The following is a 22,749-nucleotide window of genomic DNA, read 5'->3' as shown; positions in this document are numbered from 1 at the left end:
TGACCACTTCCCGGGGGGACCTGTTCCACCTGCTCAACCACCCTCTGGGGGTAGAACCTTTTCCTGATATCCAACTTAAACCTCCCCTGACACAGCTTCATGCTGTTTCCTCGCGTCCTGTCACTGCTCAGGAGAGTGAAGAGCTCAGTGCCTGGCCCTCGGCTTCCCTTCACCTGGAAGCTATAACTGCGATGGGACGTCCCCTCAGTATTCTCTTTTCCAGGCTGAACAGACCAAATGACCTCAGCCACTCCTCACACGGCTTCCCCTCATGAAGGGGCGGAGACAGCACTGGCTGGGGCGACAGGGTGATGCTATTTCTCAGGAGTTGCTCTGCTTGCTTCTGCTTCCCGCTGAAGATTAGCCCTTTTGTGCGCAAAGAACCTGGAAAGTCTATTTTCCACACACCCCACTGAGCAAAGTTATAGCACCGTCCCCCCCGAGGGCATCTTAGGAGGCGGGAGCGCGGGAAGCGCCCCCGGGCTCCCGCCTTGCCCCCGCCCCTCGGCGCATGCGCGCGGTGCGGCCCCTGGCGGGCGGCGGGCACTCCGCCGGGCCCGCCGCGGCGGCAGCGGCAGCGCAGGTGAGCGGGGCGGCCACCGGGGGGGCACCGCGGGGCTCACCGCGGCTCTCACCTCACGCCTTCCCTTTCCCCGCAGGTGGAGGGCTCCATCCCACTCCGCGCCCTTCCCCCGCCTTCCTTCGCCCTCGTACCGCGCTCGTACCGCCATGGCGGCTCCCCGCCCTTATATAACGCGCCCCCTGCGCTCAGGTTCCGCTTAGGTGTCCCGGGAGTGGGCTCGGCTGGGCGGGCCGTGCCGTGGTCTTCCTCCTCCTCGCAGTACGGCCGTGGGCTCCTCACCCTGGGGCAGCTCCGCCAGGGCGGGATGGACCGGAGCCGTTCCCAGGAGGGCCGCGGGACCGGCCCGGCTCCCTCCTCGCCCACGGGGATCGCCGCGTTCGGAGCCAGGGAGCTGGACCGAGCGCCGGTGTGTGGGGGATTAAGGTGGAATCGGTGCAAATGGTTACCAGGGCTGGGCTGTGCTCAGAGAGCGCAGCGGCGGCAACGTGCCCGGGCTCGGTGTCGGGGGGCTTGTGCTGCGAAGGCACCCACAGAGAGAGCCCCGGCGGCTGCACCATTCTAGAAGGAGATAAATTTTCATTAAAAAATAAATAAGCCGGGATTCCACACGTTTCAAGATGCTCCGTGTGGAGACCACAGCCAAAGGTAGTGCCTTAGCGCACTGTCGGCATCTTGTAAAGGATAACGAGTAGTCAGTCACTTAGCTTACCCCAAAACAAATATTCGTGTTTAAAAAAAAACAGCAAGAAATTGTCGAATGCTACTGAGGAGAGCCTCAGGAGTTCCTAGCTTCTCCTTCCTTCTCAAATAAGTAAGAATTTGTCACAGCTCCCCCAGCTCTTGAAACTGCCTGCTTGGCTTTCCTTCCTCCTTTAATAGGTTCTCCTTCCCATCTCCGCTCAAGACAATTGCTTACTGGCCACTGGGAAGTGTATCTGTGTTTCCTTCTTTGTCCATGTCATTCCTATATATCCTACACTTGTAAAAGTTATGAAACTCAGAGAAACCTGTCTTTCTGTGATTTCTGTGCTGGTTGCAAAGGTTTCTGCAAGGATGATCAAGAAACAAATCACACAATGGAGAAGTACCACAGCAACTAATACAGCTCATCAAATGCTGTCAAAACCACAACAGACGTGTCTCATAGGTCTTTGCTGGAAATGGAGGTTAAGCTGCAAAAGGTTCAGCCACATTCAAGCAATGTGGTCTGAGGTTTTTGGGTTAGTTTGGGCTGAATCCCTTGTAATCTCTTGTGCTTTGAAAGAAGTGTGACTGCATTGTTACATGGCAGGGTTGTGCCTGGGGTTTTTGTGCAGTGTGCTCATGACCTCATTTTATTAATGGTTAGTGGGATGTCAGTAGTCTGGCATCCATTTTTCTAGTTGGCCATTTATTTGTAAAGGCAGATGTAATCAGTCTGGTCATATGAAGACAGGATCATTGTGTAATGACTGCTAGTAATTTGATGCAAGGCAGCACAGTACCACATTAGCCAGTGCTTTAGTTCTTCCCCAGCAGGTTTCACCAAACAGATTTTGTAATAATAATTTCCTGCAATGGTTGTAGCATCTTGGATTTTTGTTTTGTATTACCTCTGCCACCTCTTGATTTCAGATTTTGAAGGAGCCTTGCAGCTCTGGGACAAAAAGAAGGTAATGCTTTATGGTTTGAGCTGTTTGTCGTGTGAATCTCAGCTCTAGATTAATGTGATGATGGTTGGCAACCAAGGCAGAGAGTCCTGGGAGGAAGGCACTGGTGTGTGCATGGGAGGCATTGTCTGGCTACGGTTCTGGAATGCTCTGCTCTGCCTTGATTTATATGTCCAGGATAAAGAAAGCTGCCAAATGACCTAGAAATAATTTTACTCTCTGTTAATACTTCCTGGGAATGGCTGGACTAAATGCTGCTGTGGAGACTATTAAACTATTGTTATTTTTAATACAGTCTATCAGAGAAGACAATAGTACCTCTCCTTGGTAAGGGACTGTTCTGTCTTCTGGTGAATGTAGTAGGCTAGTTAAATTTTTGTATCTATTCATCAGCACTTTACTATGCTCCCATTGCACTGATTTTCAGTGGTTTTTGTGTTCTACTTTTTGGGTCTTCTCAAGTTGACGTTGCATAAATAAACCTTGCCTTAGTTGCTCCTGTATCTGCAAAGCAGAGTCCTGCTTTGCTGCTTTGTCACTTTTGAGGGATTTTGCTGGTTGTTCTGAAGTAAAAGTAAATGAAGCATAAATAAATCATGGCATATGAGGTTTTTGTTTGTTTTTTATGACGCAAAATTAAACAAAATTGTCAACCTGCCATTCTATAATGAGGTGGCCTTTCTGGTGTTTCATGGAAACTGGGATTAAACCTCAGAAGTTCACTGAGCATTGAATCAAAGGGAGCTGGGAAGAAGTTGTCTCAAAACAGCATGAAGAGACTGCCAGGAAGAATTATTTCCATAATGAAATTTTATCTGACTATGCTTTTCATGCTCTAGAAAACACCTTTTCTGTTGCATTTTTCCAAGGAAGAGCAGTCCTCATTCATGGGTTGTGTGTCTACAGCACTGATGGGGTTTTGATTATACATACAGATGAGAGATGGTGCCAGCTGTATCCATTTCACTAGCTACCTGTGTGACAAGTAACACAAAACAATAATGTCACTTTTTGCTGCAAAGAACCTTGAAAATGCTGAAAGGATTTAGAAATTGTATATTAGTGTTGTCTAAGAAACCTTTCTATGTGTTTCTACCAAAGCAGTCCTGGCGGTTTTAAATGAGCCAAACCAGTTAGATAGCTAGTTGCTGACTATTTTTTTTCCCTTTCTGTTAAATAACTTTCTGCTGAAAAGTGTAGTAGGCTTAGAGTTGTAATACCATGTGTAATTTGAAAATTCCCATGTTTTCCAGCCTTGTCTAATTTGATCTAATTATTGTGAGCATTGGAACAGTTTTGCATAAAGTCTCCACAATTAAAGATGAAGAGGGAGAACGGGGGAGAACTGAGGATTTTTCTACACTATTTTGTTGATCAGTTTCCCCCCCTGCCCCCGTGTTCCATCTTGATGGTGCAGCTGTAGCCAGACTGAGCAATAAAACAGCTGCTGGCACAGTCCCTGCCAAAGCTGCTGCTTGTCTGCAGTTTGCAGTGCAGCTGCCTCCTGCCCTTCCCACTTCTCTCCCTCTTCTGTCTTCCTTAGCTCTGCCAGCTGTCCTTTCTCCAAATGTTCAAGTTTTCTTAGCACAAGACAACAACTCAAATTGCTGTTAGCTGGATTAAACTGGAGAAGATCTTGTTGCTGCCTCTGCTGTTCTGATCTTGTGGGCATCAGTGAGAGGATTTCATTACCCACAGAGACTCAGCAGGCTCTGTGTTAGACAACTTAGTTTTACACAGCCACACTACAAAGGCAAATTTCTTGTCTCCTTCAATTAAAAGGCCTTTTTGTTTTCTGAGGGAGGCTGACCAGCCTTCCTTGCACAGATCATGATATGATTTTAGTTCATCTTGGGGGTAGGTAGTCAAAATTACATACAGGATACTTGGAGAAACTGCATCTGTATCTTTATTTCTCCTGCACTTCTGCCGCTTTTTTTCCAGCTTCAGTACCACTGATCATAAGGAGCATTAGATTTACAGGTATCATAGCGCCTCTTATCTGAACACTGCCTAGTCTTTGTTATAGTGGCTATTGTGGTTTTGTTTGTTTTGTATCACTGAAGAGTCTTCCTCCCATGTGTCAGAGAAAGAATAAGGATGATCCCTTCTTTCTGGGACACTGCCTCCCAAGGTGCTCCACAGGGGAAAGGAGGACACATACTCCAACATCTAGATTGGCTTGTTGGCCAGGATTCCTGGGATTTAATTTTGTGATGGGGGAAAACAGAACAACGTTATTCATGGCCTACCACTGCCTGTTGTCTTCAATTTCTTTTTGCTTCAAAATGGAGGTATTTTGGCTGTGTCAAGTCAATGTGACTTGAGAAATTTTACACTTTCAGTTTAAGATTTTGCTAGAATGTCTGAATCAAAATCATGTCACTTTCAGATGTTACTGAATGTCGCTCTATTGGGAACGGCGAGAAGAACGACACAGGCTCTCCTGTGAATCGAACAGGAGAGTTCCTCCCTTAAGGTTTATAACCTCAGGTCTTCTTTTATAGACCGATACGTGAAAGTACAGAAAAGAAAAACTTATTGGTTAGTAAACTAGCACATCACTGTCATTGGTCAGTGGGGTTCACCACCCCTCGACCGTGTCTTGCAAGGAAACAAGGAACAGACAAACAGCACCTGCAAGGCTGTTTTCTGTCTCTGAGGATTGTTTCAATTCCTCCTTATGATTTCCCAGGCCACTTTCCCAGGCGAGACTGAGAAAGTTATGCGGCCTGCTTTTCCACAGGCACTGTGCTCTCTGCCTTTGCTCGTAGTTAGCATCCATAACTGAATTCAGATGTTATCTGAATTAGAACTTTGTGCTTTGTGTTTGTGCTTTGACCTCCCATCCTTTCTTGCTTTTGTAAGTTTGAGGACCAGATAAGAGGGGATCCTCAGTCCCTCACCTGAGGGCCAGCACTGATGACCACAGCACAGACTTTGGGGTCTGGAACAGCTGCCCTCTTGAGAATAGCAGACATCATCAGTATTTCTAAATATTTAACTTGAACAAGGAAATTGCTGACTGGCTCTTTGCAAATGATGGCAAGCTGTAAACGTGTGGGGTTTGTTTGTTTGTTTGTTTTTTTATTCAGATAGCTGCTTCTTCATGAAAAGTGTCAAGTAGCTGTTTACAAGGAATTATACATGATGTTATAAATGAGGCACTTCCTTTAGTTTCCTTAGAGGCAGTCACTTGTGATGTTCACTTACACCCTTAATGTTGTCAAAATATTAGACTGGAAGACTTAAGGTGAAAAAGGGAGCATGTAATTGAAGTTCTGAATGGCCATGACAGTGTTTTGTTCTAGAGAGGAAAGACTCGTATGTGTGTGTGTGTGTGGCATTCATCCAGGACTAAACTAACCTCAAGTAGTTGGATGTTATTGTTGAATTACTATTGATTTGGGGAGTAAATCTGTAATGGCTCTTCTCTTAGTTTGTGAAGTTGAAATATACTGACCTTCATTGATTTGGAGTGATCTTCAGATTTTCAGAACTTAGTATCTTGAGTCAAGTGCTACTAAAATGAATTTATTTTTCATTTAAAATCTGAGAACAGAAAGGCGTATGGCTAAAGATGAGCCCAAGCCAGTGTTTTCTGCAAATCAAACATGGCTACAGCTGGTACTGTCCAGAGCAGGTGATGATTTATTTGAAGACTCAAATTGTGAGATGCTATAATATATAATATATAAGACCAGTGGAGGATTTGGAGATAGATGTCTAAAAAGATTTTTCTTGGCCTGGTGTATGACAGAAACAAGATGTTGCTGAACTGGTTTACTTGGGGGAACAATAAAAACCTGCCACCTAGTCTCATCAGAAGAAAGCTGAAGTATGCCAGTCTATTGCTGTCTGAATATTTCTGAAGGTTTTATTGCATGTTACTTTTTAACATATTGCAGAAACTTCTCTTTACCTGAGGCAGTAATTGACTTGTTCTTGTGTTCCCATACACATATTTGATATCACAATACTGGGCACTCCCTTGTAGATGTGATTTTCTTACCTATGGCTGTGTGCCCGAGTAATGCCAGTGCTTTTCTCTGGTGTCATTTCTAGTTTCTTTCCCTACGATATCAAGGGGTACTTAGTATGTATCAAATACCCAGTGTCTTAACTCAATGTAGCAATGGCTGGGTGTGAGTAAGCACACCCAGGGAGTGGTGAAACAGGAGTGTAAGTCAAAGACTGAAATAAGCATGAGTTCCCTACAAGTGTAGGCTAGAGATGCTATCTATATCTTACCTACATTATCGTGTGAATGAATAACACACGATGCCTTTCAACATCTCTCTACAGCATTTCAATATCAGTCCTTTCCCTCTTGTTTGTCCATGTTAATTTTTATCATTTTGGGAGATTGTGTCTGAAGCTCTGTGTCAGCTTCAGATCTCAGTGCTAATAGTGACCTCTTTGTCTGTTACATGTTAAACATGAGTACCAGTCATGGAGGATTGAGAACCAAAATATCATAATGAACTAGAAAAATATCTTAGCTTCATTATACCAGATTTGACAAATGACTAAGTTTTCAGCAGAAAAAGGTATTCATTGCTATAAACTGCATAAGGATCCCATGATCCATAATATCTTTCAGCTAGTTTGTAGTTTTGGAAGAAGTAAGATTTTTCTCTTACATATCTTTTAAAGGGAGAATACTTACCTCGTTAAAGCACCACAGGCAAATATTCCTATGTTTGATCTCACTTTAACCTGCCCGGTGCAGTGCAGCCAGCAGCTCTATCACCACATAGGATGTGGTGCTGGCAGCAACCCTGTGACCTACAGCAGGAACAAGTGCGGTTGCCTCAGGTCACTTCCTGCTTTTTCTCCAGTACTGATGCATGAAGAGCTGTAAATTTAGTAAGAGGCATGGCCACTTTCAAAATCTCCCAAAGGAAAATCAGCTCTGCTCCCAGACATGTGACTTAAATTCTTATTGCAGAAGAATTTTTTGTTCTTTTGGCCAGTCCACTTGCTCCAACACCAGAGTCCATGAGCAGAAGTCCCTGAATTATAGCAGCCATTAACTCGTAGCATAAAATGAAGAATGAATGCATCATAAATTAACTAAAAAAGCATAAAAGCAAAGGTAGTCAGTGTAAGAGGAACATGCTTTTCAGTATACTCTGGAGTACCTTCCAGCACATAAAGATGGCTTATGAAAAACAGGGAGAGTTACTTTTTACACAGGCAGGCAGTCATAGGACAAAAGGGAACAGTTCTAATGAAAAGAGGAGAGATTTAGATTAGATGTTAAGAAGAAGCTCTTTGCTGTAAGGGTGGTGAGATACTGGAAAATGTCCAGAGAAGCTGCAGATGCCCCATCCCTGGAAGTGTTCAAGGCCAGACTAGATGGGGCTGTGAGCAGCCTGGTTTAATGGAAGGTTGGTACTGTATAACCTTTAAGGTCCTTTCCAACCCAAACTATTCTATGATTCTGTGGTTCATATTTGCCTTTTCTTTTTCATGTCTTTATCAAGTGTGGGAAAGTTCATAAATAATGGCTTTCCTTAAAGGTACCTACATAGGATTTTTAGATGTGGGTTTCTTTTTTTGTCCCTACTCCTCTCCACCTTCCCCAAGTAAGATCATAGGTAGTATTACAACGTAATTGAAGTGTTAAGTACTAGCATTACCTAATGTCTTCATTTTCTATTTTTGTGTATGTTTTTAAACAGGAAGATGAACAAACTGAATTTTAGGACCTAACTGCTGATGGGCTGGATTTTATCTTGGCAGGAGTTCTGAAGATTGATGCAGTGAGAGAAGATACAGCCAATGGCTTCAGAATCCATGGTCCCTGAGCAGGCAAAGCAACATCTGATAAAGGGAAAAAGGCGGCGGCAGCAGCAGCAACAAACTCGGCCTTCCAACAGTGATGGGGATGATGATGTTTTTGTGTTTGAGGCAAATGAGGCTTGGAAGGATTTTCACAGCTCTCTTCTTCACTTCTTCGAAGCTGGAGAGCTCTGTGATGTTACACTGAAGGTGATACTTGTCACATACCCATTGCATGTATCAGTCTGAAGATTAAGGTGCAGTTTAAGTGTGTTGGGAGGTGGCTGTGAATCTTGGCAGCAGTGTGGAAGCCACAGAATACCTCTTGGATCTGAGGCATGGATGTGAGCTCTAGAGATGCTCATATTTTTTCCTTATTTAAGAAGTTTATAGCTGAAATTTAAATACTTAAAATACTGACAATCCAGGAGAGGAACTACATGACTTTGTCCTCATCCAGCTTACCTTCTAAGCAAGTTCCCACAGTTGGTCACTAAGTACTATGCAATTCCAGCTCCTTGTAGCCTCTTCATTCTCAATATACTTTCATTCCCAATTTTACCTCCATGTTTGTATTTTGTGTTGTTTTGCTAGATTCTTCTCAGGAAACGGGATTTCTGGAACAAGTCTAACTTCCAGCATTCTTCAAAGAAAGAAAGAAAAAACCTCAGACAGTTGTGTTCTACAGCTGATCAAAGAGTAAAGGAAGAGAGAGAGAGGAAGGAAATTTTATGATTCTTGCATAGCACTGCTTTGGTGCATTATTTGTAACTCAGCTGTATGTTACTTACATCTTGATCACAATAAATTTGTATTTAGCATGCAAGATGGTTATTTAAGGAATAGTGATAAAGCACAGTTCCTAAACCAAGAACAAATGACAGATGCCTTTAGGAGATGCTGCTAGCCTTGTACTTTGACTATTAGATATGAACAGGGAAAATCCTTGATGTATGTCCATATGTGTATGTCCATAGTGTATGTCCAACCCTTCTCATCTCTTATCTTGTTGACCTCATTCTTACCTTCCTTCCTCTCCACCTACCCTTGCAAAAACAAAACAAAAAAAAAAAAGCTAGAAAGTCTTACTTTATAAACATAATTAAATGCATATTCCTGCTAGGGAAACTTGCCTTGGAAAATACACTTTACTGGGGCTGCAGTTTAACTTTCCGTAAGTTAGGCTTGTATTAATGTTCATTTGTATATGTGTGAAGCTATTTTGGTAACTTAAGAATATTAGATGATATGACTTGGCATGCAGTGAAGGCTAGAGCAACCTGTGGACATCTTATTGTATGGCTTCCTAAATCAGGGATTTTCAAGTAACTGCTATGTACTTGAATTAGAGTTTTCAGGGGGACTTGATTTTTCTTCCAGTAGTGCTCAGGCCTCACTCATGTTTTAAGAATAATCAGTTCTCTACTGAACTTTCTGCTTTTGTGTGTGACCTGAGTTAGTGAGCAATCCTGGCATTGCTGTCATCAGACCAATTACTGTTTTATCTGCTGGCTCTTAAAATATGATAGTAACTGGAGGGGAACTCCAATTTCAAAATAGCAAGGACATGCCAGATAGCTGATGGAAAGTGTCTCTGCCCATGGCAGGGTGTGGAATGAGATGACCTTTAAGGTCCCTTCTAACCCAGACCATTCTGTAATTTGAAATTAATTAGATTTGGATTACATAGTAAAGCCACTTAATTAAAAATAAAGGTTTAATTAGAGAGTGGGATGATGGGCAGAATACAAGTATCCAAAGGTAAGAATAGCCTAGGAGCTTTCCCTAATACAGCAGACCACTGGTAACATCTTTCTGTACTGTAGTTACTTGGGGTGGTGGTGCTGTAACAGTGATAAGCCTTGGGATCACAGGAAGACTCTCTCTGCACCACAGATTTAAATTCTGGAATTTCACCTACTCTCCTGCTGATGTCATATGAACAGTCTTAGAAGGCTGTTAGAAGGTGGAGAGTGGCACATGAATATAATCTGCATTTATCCTGGTGGTTTGCTTTTTGTTCATTTTGTAGGTCTGAATTGAATTGTTCCTTTTGGGGTGATCTGAAGTAATCACACTGAACTATCCATCTGTTTCCTCTTTTTTTAATCTGCATACTCTTGTGTGTTTGCTTTCTGTACTCCACTCACTGCTCACCAGGTGGGTTACCCTGGTGTTGATCATACTCTTTAAAAAGATAGAGCAATTGAATATTGAATCAGAGCTAGAAAAACATCCAAAATATCCTTTATAATTTAGTATAATTTTATTTTTTACGTCCACAACAGCTCTCTAACACCTTCATCTGAAAATGAACTTGTAATTTGAGTCTGTCAGGGAAACTGGTTGCTTTTGTCATCCAGCCATCCCTTTATTAGTTAGTCCAGAATAACAAAGGCTGTAAGAAAGCACTCCAGGAACACAAATAACCAGTGGATTGTTCATTTATCTTCAATACTTAGGTTCTTTTTTAATGTAGTGGAATTATAGGATTTTGTACATTAAACACTTATTTTACACTTCCTGATCAGAATTTTGAGAAATACTTTTTCTTTATGGGGAGTACACTGTTTTTTGTGGGTAAAGATTCTAAAAGTATTGAAGTGATCAGTAGCTTTTAATAACCCCTGAAATAGCTGTTATTCTTACGTTTTTACATAAATTTGCTTCTATAGACATCAATTCCTCAACAGTAGTAAAAGTCCAGAAATCTAAATCAAGTAGTCTGAAAATGCCCCTTTCTAATTTCCCCCCTAAAGTCTCTGAGTACATACAAAACAAGTGTCTAACAGTGTCTCCCATGTAGAATATTTCTAAAGATGCCTCATAAGGCTTTTAAAGAAAGGCAAGTTCAGTGCATCAGTACTGTTGCTTCCTTTGCTCTACTCTCATGGCCAAGCTACAACTTAGAATTCCTTGGGATACTTGGATGTTATGTCAGAAGTACAGGACAAATGAGGTTAATTTGTGTGGACAAAATACAGACAAAACTGATGGAGTCCAGCATTCAGCTTCACTGTTCCTTCTTTCATAGCCAAAACTGACATTCCAGTAAAATATTGGGGGTTTTTTTTGTTCTTTTCTCTTTCAGGTTGGTTCAAAGCTAATTGCCTGCCACAAACTGGTGCTAGCTTGCGTTATCCCGTACTTCCGAGCCATGTTTCTTTCAGAAATGGCTGAAGCCAAGCAGAAGCTGATTGAGATCAGGGACTTTGATGGTGATGCCATCGAGGACCTGGTGAAGTTTGCGTACTCCTCGCAGCTCACGCTGACGGTGGATAACGTGCAGCCCCTCCTGTACGCTGCCTGCATCCTGCAGGTAGAACTGGTGGCCAAAGCCTGCTGTGAATACATGAAGCTGCATTTCCATCCCTCCAACTGCTTGGCAGTCAGGGCATTTGCTGAAAGCCACAACCGCATAGACCTGATGGACATGGCTGATCAGTTTGCTTGTGAACATTTCACAGAAGTAATGGAGTGTGAGGACTTTGTGAGTGTGTCACCACAGCACCTCCATAAACTCCTGTCTTCCAGTGACCTGAATATTGAAAATGAAAAGCAAGTTTACAATGCTGCTATCAAGTGGCTGCTGGCCAATCCCCAGCATCATGCTACATGGCTGGATGAGATCCTTGCACAGGTAGGGCAGACCGAAGCACAAAGTGCCTGTCTCATCACTGGTTTAGTTGTGTAATCAGCTCTTTGCACTTGGGTAGATATTAAAGTGAAACTTGTTCTTAGCTTTTGATGCCTCATCTGTTATTCAGGGTTGGGAGTTGACAGTGGAAGCAACTTAGAGTTCTTAAATATCAGAGAGAAGTGATACTCTCCTGTTTCTGTAGAGAGAAGAGTACTCACTTTACGCTTATGGCTGGGAGATGGGGAACCAACAAAAAACTACATCTGTGGTTGAGCAAAAATGTTTTATACTGACATAAAACAGATAGAATATAAAACCATTACTTCTCTTGGCTCACCACTCCTACAGCCTGCTCGCTGCCCTTGCTGTTATGTATTTGTACTTAAAAAGGAGGCAAAGCTGTTGCATTTTCTTAGATGGCTGGGAAAGTAAACTAAGAGCAATGTGTCACATCAAGTTGTGTCACAGTATTTGACACAGGTGTGGAGAGCCTGTACTGGGAAGGATTTGCATACCACATGCTGCAAAACATTCCATGTATCTTAGCAGGTAGGATTGGCTGTGCAGTTTTAGTTGTTACTGAACTCCAACTTGATTATTTTGCATTTGGCTGAATTGATAATATTGGCATTATGTGAGTAAGGGGAGATCCACTGAGATGCTGCTGTCATTGTCTTCATGAAGAATTTTTCGCATTTCTTAGGAAAAGATGACAATAGTCTATTAGCTGTCTTCCAAAAACCTTCAGTTTCATCTAGACTAGAATGAGGTTTTTGGTACAAAAACCCTTTCTTTATTATGCTATACATAAACTTGCAGGCAGTATAATTAAAGATTTTTTTAAAGATATTTATATTTATTTCCCAGTTGTGCTGGCAGATGAGATTAACAGTTTTATTTTGTTGATGGAAACCAGATGTTGATGGGAACTGGATTCAAGCAAAGAAAAAATAAACTCTTTCTTGTAAATATGGGCTATTTGCTGGAGCATATGGAGTCGTCAGTTGACTTGAACATTACTGCTAGCAGAAAACATGCCTGGGCTTCTAGACAGTGATTATCCATATCATAATCAGCCTTATAGGTTTCACTGTTATAATGGGGTTTGGAATTTAACAGCCTGGAGTTCTTAGCACATCACTAACCTTAGGAGCCTGTCAGCAAGGCTACAGTGGTGCTTTAAAGTAGCCTCAAATAAGCTGGGCCAAAATAAAGGAAGAAGTGGAACTGAAAGCAAGGAGGTGAGGAAGAACGGGCAGAGACACATGCTTGCTTCAAGACAGGGATGCTTGTCAGTGCTGTAACAGCCCCATCCTGCTGCTCTGAGAAGCACTGTAGCTGCTGGACTTCCATATCATTGCTGTTGAGCCAACTGAGAGCTGCTTGACAGTGTTGACTCCAAACCTTAGCAAGTCAGGTGAAGATTTGCTTCAGTTCCCCCCACTAACATCTGTCCCATCTTTGCCTCTGATTCTGCACTGTTTGTCTTAAAAAGAAGGATGGAAGGTTTACTGAAATAAATGGCAGGAACGATTTAAAGATGGAAACAATTAGCTCTCAGTATTTATCATGGTTTTTTTTAAGCTTGAAGTCTGTCAAGTCTGCCTTAGAGAAAGGTGTTATTGCACTAGCAATACTTCCTTCATAGACACTTATTTCATGGTGACTAAGTGTTTCCTTTTTGACTTGCCACCCAAAGAAAATGAACCATTTTAGCACAAGCCCTCTTACACTGGCATAGCAGTGAGCTGAAGATTGATACCCAACAGCAGATTAACCTGATAAACCCCTGGTAAAGCCACAGGTGCTGCCTGCATCACACTGGGCAGGTGCATATGCATCATGGGCAGCAGCTTGTCTCCTTGCTCAACACAGCCTGGGCCAAGGGACGCTTCTTTACTCTGGCTGAAATGCAAATGGTTGTAGCAAACATTATCAGCAAAAAGAACTGTTCATATCACTGTTGTCTGGAACAACTCTGAGATCTGCTCTCCTTGTTGAGGAGCATGGGGCTGCCAGCTGGCTCCAGAGCTGCCGGCTGGTGCATGTGCAGCGCTGCATGGTGACACTCAGCAGTTGAGCCACTTTCTCCAACTGTGTTCATTTCTGTGTCAGGTACGGCTGCCTCTCTTGCCCATTTGTTTCCTTATGGGTGTTGTGGCAAAGGAAGAGATTGTCAAGCAGAATCTAAAATGTAGGGATTTGCTGGATGAAGCAAGGAACTACCACCTTCACCTGAGCAGCAGGGCAGTGCCTGACTTTGAGTACTCCATTCGCACAACACCAAGGAAGCAGACTGCTGGTAATTAAATGTGTGTCTGGTTACCCAGTAGGGAGTGGTGTGGAGAAAAGGCAGCACATCTGTGCAGGTGTCTTGATATCAAGCAGGTATGACTTGATATCGAGGGTTGTTCATGACTTAATGCAAAATTGGGAAAGCCATTATGTGCCTCTCTGATATTTTGGTAATGTGCTGCATTTTCCTAGCAGAACTTTAGCAGTCATTTTCTTTTTTTAAAACATTAATAATTTTTCCTGATTGGCTCTAATCTGTGTTAAAGTCAGCGCTGTTATGTATGTTATGACCAGGCAATCTGTTCAAAGCTGTACTGAAAACAGTGGGTAGTTATCTTTTGGTGTTGAAGGCTGAGCTAACTTTTAAAGTCTTTGACTAACTTACACCAAAACTGAATGATGAATGTTGACCACAGATCATAATTTCTACATCATTGTATTTAACAAACAATGGATTTATCTCCTTAAGCCAAATCACAAAAAGCATATATAAAATATTAATTGTTTTTACAAGAGCATAGATAGCTAACTGCCATAGCAGCATGTCAAGCAAAGGCCAAAATCCAGTATCCAGTATGAAGGGCAATGACTGTACTCCTTGAAGTGGAATACAACTTCCCCTGAACTATATAATTTTCAGTTTGCTCTTCTATACAGCTGTTTTTGCCCATCCTGATAGTTATGTGGTAAGCTGTTTTGTGTTCTCCAGGCGTGCTGTTCTGTGTCGGTGGCAGAGGTGGATCAGGTGACCCCTTCCGCAGCATCGAGTGTTACTCCATCAGTAAGAACAGCTGGTTCTTCGGCCCTGAAATGAACAGCAGGAGGAGGCATGTGGGTGTGATCTCCGTGGGAGGTCAGTAACCCTATTCAAGCAACCTCAGGCAAAAGGCACTTGTTTGCTCCTTTTGCTGAGTTGGTACTTCTACCAGCTGTACAAGTAGTAAACTAATTGCTTAATTGTTACTTCATTTTAGTAAGGCTTCTCCCCCTTGAAGGAGTGTTTGGTCCTGAGCCAATCTGAGACTGTGCTTATGGAAAAAACATTACTGACAGAATTGGGCTGTTCAGACTTGGGAAGGCTCCATGGAGACCTTATTGTGGCCGTTCTGTACTTCAAAGGGAGCTTACCAGAAAGATGAGGACAGGCTTTTTAGTAGGGCCTGTTGTAATAGGACAAGAGATAATGGTTTTAAACTAAAAGAGGGTAGATTTAAACTAGATATCAAGCAGAAGTTTTTTACAGTGAGGTTGGTGAAAATGTGGAACAGGTTACTCAGAGAGGTGGTAAATGTCCTGTCTCTGGAAGTGTTCAAGGTCAGACAGGATGGTGCTCTGAGCAACCTGAAAATGAAAATGTCCCTGTTCATGGCAGAGGGGCTGGACTAAATGACCTTTAAAGTTCCTCCCAGCCCAACTGAACTGTATATAGCCTCTTGCCTTAAGTAGGTGATTTACTTTCTTAAAAGCCATTTATAAAGAAATGGCCTTACCAGCAGTCACGCAGAATTTGCTAGTACTTGTACTGGCTCCCCTCCTACTTAAATCCATGTGGACACAGTTATGGTCCTTGGAAGACCATAACTCTTCCAAGAGCAGATCTACCCTTATTTTTCAGTCTCCACCTTCTGAAAATAGATCTGTGCAATCCAGTGCAGCTTAGCACCAGTAAGGCAGCTTTCTCTTGAAGGTGGCAGCCCCTCTGTTGCTGCAGCAGAACAGAGATAATTTTTCTCCATAGAAAATCTGGAGAGACTGGTACATGTGTCCAAACTTATTTGACCTGCACTGCTTAAATTACAGGAAGATATTTTGTCTACAGAATCTCAAGTTTTGTGTAAAAGTTCACATTAGGACAGATTTCTGGTTGAGTACAGCATATAAAACTCTGATATTGAAAACATTTAAAAACTTTAACCTTTATTTGACCTTCATTGTCTCCACATAGGCAGGGATGTTATATAAATGAAAACTGAAATGTTGCCAAGCAATCTCCTTATCAAAAGATGTCTGTGTGTTCAGGTAAAATCTACGCAGTAGGTGGACATGATGGAAATGAACACTTAGGAAGCATGGAAGTATTTGATCCTCTCACAAACAAGTGGATGATGAAGGCATCAATGAACACAAAGAGGTATATGTGTCCCATGCACCAAGTTCTAGTCTGTGATGTGCCATTTCTTGCTGATACTGAAAAACATCCTGACTGTCCTGTCCTTTCTGAGGGTTTCAAACTGTTCTATTTCTTGGAATTTCTTTCCTCCGTTTTAGAGCTTTATGCTATGAAGGTACTACCCTTCTGTTCCTTTTTTGGAGGAGCTGGCTTCTGGACCAGGGACCTCTTCAGCTATGCTTGCATTCTGGTATCCAGGGCCTTTCTGCTGTGCCCAGTAAACAAGTTGGAATTGATGAACTGGTTCTCTGGGGTTTTTGCTCTTTTTAAGAATGAGTGAGAGAACTGCCAGCATAACATGAGAAGTTAAATACTTCATAGTGAAAATTTTAAAAAGTGAAATACTACACCAGGAAACAAATAGCTGCCTACGTTTTTCACGCAAAAGGCCAGAAGCATGCCATCTGAAAGTCAGATTGAGGACTTTTTTTGCCTTGACATTTAAGATTCTTTTAAGGAGTTACTGGACAGATCTGTAATTTTTTTGTTTCTGCTGTTACTTAAATCAGTGCCCCTATTCTGTATTCCATTTTGTTTTTTGTTGTTTTTCAAAGCATCATGTACGAGTAGGAGTGAAATATTAAGTATGGCTTAAGTCTGAAAGCTATTTGTAGCTGTGACCTAATTAAAGTAGAAGACCCAGACTCCTAAAAGTGGCTTGCTCTAGTTCCTCCTGCCATCACCCCAGGGCATAGTCTCAGCAACAAGATTTCTGTGACATTTATTACTGAGTACCCAGGAAATTAAAGGGCTGCTGTGGCTTGGCTACCTCCCAGCTCCACTCTTCCCATTCATGGAGGTTTTGGAATACTTACTGGAGAAAAAACCTGCCACCATTAAGTGGTGTCTGTGTTATCTGCTGAGGCAATTTAAGATAAGCAAGGTATTGTTTGTTAAGATAACAAGGTATTGTGAACAAACAGTGTTTGTTCTGTAGAAAGATTGTGCCTTCCTTGCTTCTGCCTTGGTATCCCTGAACCTGCTGTCTTTATTGAGACAAAATACTGTAGTAACATGGTAAATCACCTCTCTTGGTGGTTAGAGCAGAAACTTAATGCTCACATTCTAGACCATACTTTTAATTTTATAGTACTGACTGTACTCTCATATTGGTAGATTTAGTAGAAATAAATCTGACCACCATTTTAACACTTAATAAAATGCCAGAATGGAAGAAACTGCAATTAAATCTTGCTGGAGTTCAGCTATTTAATCTCCAGCACAGGTTTGCCTTTTGATATGTATTAGTATCACCCCCAGTCATTCTCAAATGGTAGCAGCCAGTTATACCAGCGAAGTTAAAACCAGCAGGTTTTAATTAAATCTTTAGATTTAATAAAAGAGAGAAATGGTATCTAAGACAATGTCATGTGTCCAAGTGTGTGAGCAGAGGACTTGGCTGTTGTTAGAGTTGACATTCAGTCTAAAGGACACAGGTGTGCAAAGGGCCAGCGACATGATTTACTATAAACGTCACTTTTAGAATTCCCATTACTCTTTTCCCCCTAGTTTGAAACCGGTGCCATTCCTGTATGGCTCCCTCTGGTTAAGGACTTGCACTAAGGTGTTGCTGGTGTGGTTCTGTAGGAGAGGCATCGCCCTGGCGTCCCTGGGCGGCCCCATCTATGCCATCGGGGGCTTGGATGACAACACATGCTTCAGCGACGTGGAGCGCTACGACATCGACTCGGATCGCTGGAGCACTGTGGCCTCCATGAACACTCCCCGGGGAGGTGTCGGCTCTGTAGCCCTGGTGGTGAGTGGCTGGTTCCTCCAGGGCTGGGGCCAGCTGGGGAGCTTACCTGCTTTTCAAAGCTGCATTCACAAGGCAGAACACAAGGTCTGAAGCAAAAGGCAGCTGGTGGGACTGAGCACCTCTGGTCATGAAAATCCTGTGCAAGAAGTGAGGATATTTAGGCTAATACTCATAGCAAATTGAACTGTTTCACCAGTATTTGAGGCACTGGGAGGAGTTTGTCATGGTCACTGTGTTGAAAGGTAACAAATGCATGCTCTACTTTAATCCCCGTGTGCTCTGAAAAACAGCTGCAACACTACAAAACTGTTGCACTTCTTTCATTGGAAAAGATAGCATTTATGTTAGATAGTTAAATCTGTTGTTGGGATTCTTAAATGAAAGTGGATATACCACATTTTCCTATAATTTCAACACTTCTTATGGAAAAGCTGAGTAAAGGCAGCTACATCACAAATAATCTTTGTACAACTGTTTTCCAGAACCATGTTTATGCTGTGGGTGGCAATGATGGTGTAGCATCTCTTTCCAGTGTGGAGAAATATGATCCTCACTTGGATAAGTGGATAGAAGTGAAAGAAATGGGTCAGCGAAGGGCTGGGAACGGTGTCAGTGAGCTCCACGGCTGCTTGTATGTTGTGGGTGAGTAGGGATGTGGCATTTTGTAATTATGCTGCTGCTGCTGCCAAGTGCTGGGCTTTGGAAGAGGCTGTTGTTGCTAGAGGAACCGGGAACAGATAAAGCTGACCTGTACTTGGTGTTCTTGAGCAGAAGAATGCAAGCACAACCAGGGCACACTTAAATGAAGGTACGTTAGCAAGGACATGAAAAGCAGATCCTAACCCACATCTCAGGAGGACTGATCTGTTCAAGACAATATGTCTGTATTAGAAAATCCTCTCAAGACTCACTACTATTGAGTTTCCTTTTAGGAAACGATTCTTAAGTTCACATGCTTTCAAAGCACTTCAGTTTGTTCTGCGTAGAGTGTAGGCAACAGTACCTTTTTTTGCACTTACTCTACAGCTTCTAGTCTTGTGTGCTACTTTGTATTTACCTGCTTTCCTGCTGGGTAGGTATGCCACAGGTGTGATAGTTTAAAAAGATCTGCCATGTGTATACATGAATATATATATATTCAAGCACATAAGTGAATTGAATTTTTTTTTTTTCCCTATTCAAATATTTGCCAATGCTGTAATTTGAGAACACTGCTAGAGTGTGTTTTGCATAAAGTAAAATAAGTTTGAGACCATCCTTTTGCTGGTATTAGGTTTCTTCCTCTTCCAAATAGGAAGCTGTTTCATTCTAAGTATGATGAATTCATGGAGAAAAAAAATAAAATTAGAATCCTTGCAACTTGAGAAGAAAATTACTGCTCTGGTTTGTGCAGTGAGAAGAGGGTGACCTGTTAGATTAATTTTTAGGAACTTGTTAAGTTCGGGTAAAGAGAGAGCTGGACAGTACCCCCTGAATGCTGAGAAGGATCTGATAATGCCAGTCTTGGATATTCCCTGCACCAGGAGTGCCAAAAGCTGACCCTGTGATGGTTGTTTGCAGGTGGCTTTGATGACAACTCACCCCTGAGCTCGGTGGAGCGGTTTGACCCACGCTGTAACAAATGGGAATATGTGGCAGAGCTCACAACTCCAAGGGGTGGTGTTGGCATAGCAACACTGATGGGAAAAATTTTTGCAGTTGGAGGTCATAATGGCAACGTGTACCTGAATACAGTAGAAGCATTTGATCCCATAGTGAACAGGTAATTTCAGATATTTTGTTTGTCCTAATAAGACAAGGAAATCTGCCTGTATGAAAACAGCAGCATAGAAGCAGTGTGCAGGAGGAGCCTAGCTGTTGTTTCCTGGTTAATAATTGAATACTATCCATAACTATCAACGCAGGACTGCTGCTTATATCACTAGGGCAGTCTTGTAAATATTTAAGCACCTTCTCCTCCTCCTCTGCTCCTCTCTATCCCTTATCATCACCCTTTCATTCAGTAACAGTCTACATTCTTCTGCTTGTTTCAAAGATTTTGCACTAAATGGGGTATATTTTTGTGCAGAGTGAACAGCTCGGCAATGTAATAGAATTTCAGGCACAGAAAATAGTTTCAGGTTCCTCAGAAAGGGCAGGAGCTTATTTTGCTTTTCTCCCGTAGGTGGGAACTTGTGGGCTCTGTGTCACACTGCAGGGCTGGGGCGGGCGTGGCCGTGTGCTCCTGTCTCAGCAGCCAGATCCGGGATGTGGGCCAAGGATCCAGCAACGTTGTGGACTGCATGTGAGCTCTGCCATCTCCTCCAAATTCCAAAGGAATGCTACAAGGGTGGCACCACAGAGCTTCTAAACACTGTGGTTTGTATAGTAGGTTAAGGAATAAATCCAATAAATTTTCTTTGTGAAAATGGTATCTTCTGCAACTGTAAAGCTTTTGGTGGCTTTCATATAGCGATACAGAAAAACCTGTTAAAACGTGGAATAAATGTGAGTCCCATGTGACTCACAGGAGCAAACCTGCCAAGGACTACAATCATCCCATTCTTGAGAAGCTGTAATTTCAGAATCATTTGAGGCAGCTGTTGCAAGGACTCGATACTGAACTGTAAATCAGGCATGTGGTGAGGAGAACAGCAGCAGCTACTGCTGCTGAGCTCCCCCCAAAAGCCCTGCTACGTGTTGTCTGGAGGGCTTGAGTGCCATTTCATTTAACTTATTTTCTGGAATGGAGTCTTAAACATTTCCCAGTTGTACGAGAGTTTTGTAACTGAAGGTGTCTCAAGTTGTAGAAGTAATGACATCCCTGATGCACACTGAGATAAATGAGGCAGAGAAGTTCACTGCTCACCTCCAGAGGGAATGCTGCCAGCAGTGGAGTTGCAAGGATTCTGTCTGAAAACTGTCTTTCAAAGTATTTTCTCGAGTTAATAAACTTGTTAGAAAGCTGGAAAGATTCTTGACCTGAGTTTAGCCACTAGAATACTGGAATTCTCTAGTCTTCCATAAAATTTGTAATTCTACCCCCCTCTCCAAAGTAGTTTCTGTTGAGACGTCCTTCCTGAAATAACCAGTGTAATTTGTCCTGTTTTGAGATGATAGTGTGTGAAAATATAGGGTTCAGTGATGGTTAAATCACCACTTTTATACAAAACGGAAATGCATAATAAAATTTGTGGTATTCTGTAAAACTTTAAGTGCAACTCCAGAAGACTTGACTGTTTTCAGTATCCAGTAGCAACTCTGGTAACGTTCTCGAGTTACTTGCTCTTTTAAGGGAGCAGATAAATAACCTCAAAACCTTAAATGAACCAAAGAGAGTCAGCAAGAGAGATAATTGGAATAAACCAGTACTACCATTAAAAAATTGAGATAGCAATGTGGCAGCCCTGCATACAAAGATGTCTTGTTAAACCATTACAAAGCCTGAATCCTGCGGAAAGTCTGCTGGAAAGACTGCAGATTCCTGTTCCTGCATCACCTTGAACAGACCCAACAACTAACAATCCTTTGTGACCAAAGTTTTGCAATTACTGGGTTGTTCCAAATACCCAGGGAGAGCAGCAAACTTCTCTGCATTCAGGACCGGGAAGAGGCAGGACAGCAGGAGGGAGGAGGCACAGTTGTGTTTTTCTGCTGTTACCATCATTTGGCTTTCCTGCCCAAAATGGTAGCATTTTTACCAAATGCACTTTGGTAGCAGCCAGGGACAAAGTGAACAGTACTGTAAATAATGAAACATTGCAATAAAGCATTTGTACTTCAAAGCACCTTGTTTGTTGTATGTCTGGAGCACATGGTTTCTGCAGTGAGTATTTCTCAACAGAAAGCTTCTGTTAGAGAGAATCCTGCATTACCGCCATGGGCTGCACCACCCTGCCACCCTCCTCACAAGGATGTGGTTACCTTCATGGTTCTTGACCTGACTGAGGGGTGGAAAAGAGGGATAAAGGTTCTCTCTCTGGGGCCAAATGGATGTCCTGGCTAACAAAAACCCACCCTGAGCTTTCTACCAAATGGCCCTGACTGTGAAGCCAGGTAGCCCAGTGGTGCAGGTTGCCAGGTGATCCATTTCTCTTGGTGGGAAAGTGTGACGGGTGCAGCCTGTGGGTGACTCGTGCCTGGACCACACTGACCACAGCACCTGCCAGGCACCAAAGGGAGAAGTGTTCAGCAGGGAAATCAGGTTACAGTAAAAGCTCTGGGATTCTCTGCTGTGTGGGAAGAGCTGGAAGTCACATGGTACTAGCTCAGAACAGGATCCTAAAACAGGCATCTCGTTTGTATTTCAGTGCACACCCCTGCCCCAACACTCGTGTTCAGGGCTCTGGAGGTATATCCCTGAGGACTGGCAAGAAAAGTGTAAAGCAGGTTTACAAGGAACAACCCTGTTCCCAGAACAGTGGTGTCCCACACTGTTAATCTTGGATGGCACCACAACTAAATATATTTTGTACAGAACTGGTTTTAGAATTGCTCTTGCTGGAAATGTGCTAATGATGACAAAATATAAGAAATAAAAATACAGGATTACTGTGGTGACAAACTGTAGTGACCTACCTGCACAAAAAGCTGTTGTGATTTAACACCTGTCTTGGAAAGCGGACAGTGATGACAAAGGAATATCCCCCTGCCCCAACTCCATGCTGAAGAACAGAGCAGCCATGCAGTGGTTGGAGGCTACCTACCCCCACACACACCTTATTTATCTGTGTTCAAAGGGGATTGTGGTCCATTTGTTTATACTTTCCCAGCTTCAAATACTATTTAATACTCCTCTTTTCCAATGGAATCTTGTTCCTAATAGAGCCATGCTGACAGCAAAACTCTCTGGATTCAACATCCTGCTAAAATAGCTAAGAACAGAAAATT

The 22,749-nt window shown here is 42.6% G+C and overlaps 1 protein-coding gene across 4 annotated transcripts; it reads left to right on the top strand.

Annotated features, from left to right (window-relative positions):
• The first annotated feature begins 514 nt into the window (after positions 1-514).
• On the top strand, positions 515-21,644 carry KLHL8 (kelch like family member 8). 4 transcript variants are annotated; one of them, XM_058838229.1, is made up of 11 exons: positions 4,346-4,526; positions 4,625-4,776; positions 7,981-8,229; positions 11,111-11,659; positions 13,775-13,961; positions 14,664-14,807; positions 15,974-16,085; positions 17,712-17,880; positions 18,363-18,522; positions 19,441-19,642; positions 20,045-21,644. In XM_058838229.1, the coding sequence occupies exons 3-11, from the start codon at positions 8,020-8,022 to the stop codon at positions 20,166-20,168; spliced, it is 1,857 nt and encodes a 618-aa protein (XP_058694212.1). In that variant the 5' UTR covers positions 4,346-4,526; positions 4,625-4,776; positions 7,981-8,019; the 3' UTR covers positions 20,169-21,644. The 4 variants fall into 4 exon arrangements, with proteins under 4 accessions (XP_058694213.1, XP_058694211.1, XP_058694214.1 ...); XM_058838230.1 differs by lacking the exons at positions 4,346-4,526; positions 4,625-4,776 and adding an exon at positions 515-583; XM_058838228.1 differs by lacking the exons at positions 4,346-4,526; positions 4,625-4,776 and adding an exon at positions 539-583 and having other exon boundaries at positions 7,920-8,229.
• The last annotated feature ends 1,105 nt before the right edge of the window (positions 21,645-22,749 follow it).

Source organism: Poecile atricapillus, chromosome 4 (genome assembly GCF_030490865.1).
Source record: "Poecile atricapillus isolate bPoeAtr1 chromosome 4, bPoeAtr1.hap1, whole genome shotgun sequence".
NCBI classification, from domain to species: Eukaryota; Metazoa; Chordata; class Aves; order Passeriformes; family Paridae; genus Poecile; species Poecile atricapillus.
The sequence above is the reverse complement of the archived record's forward strand: the minus strand, read 5'-3'. Positions and strand labels throughout refer to the sequence as shown.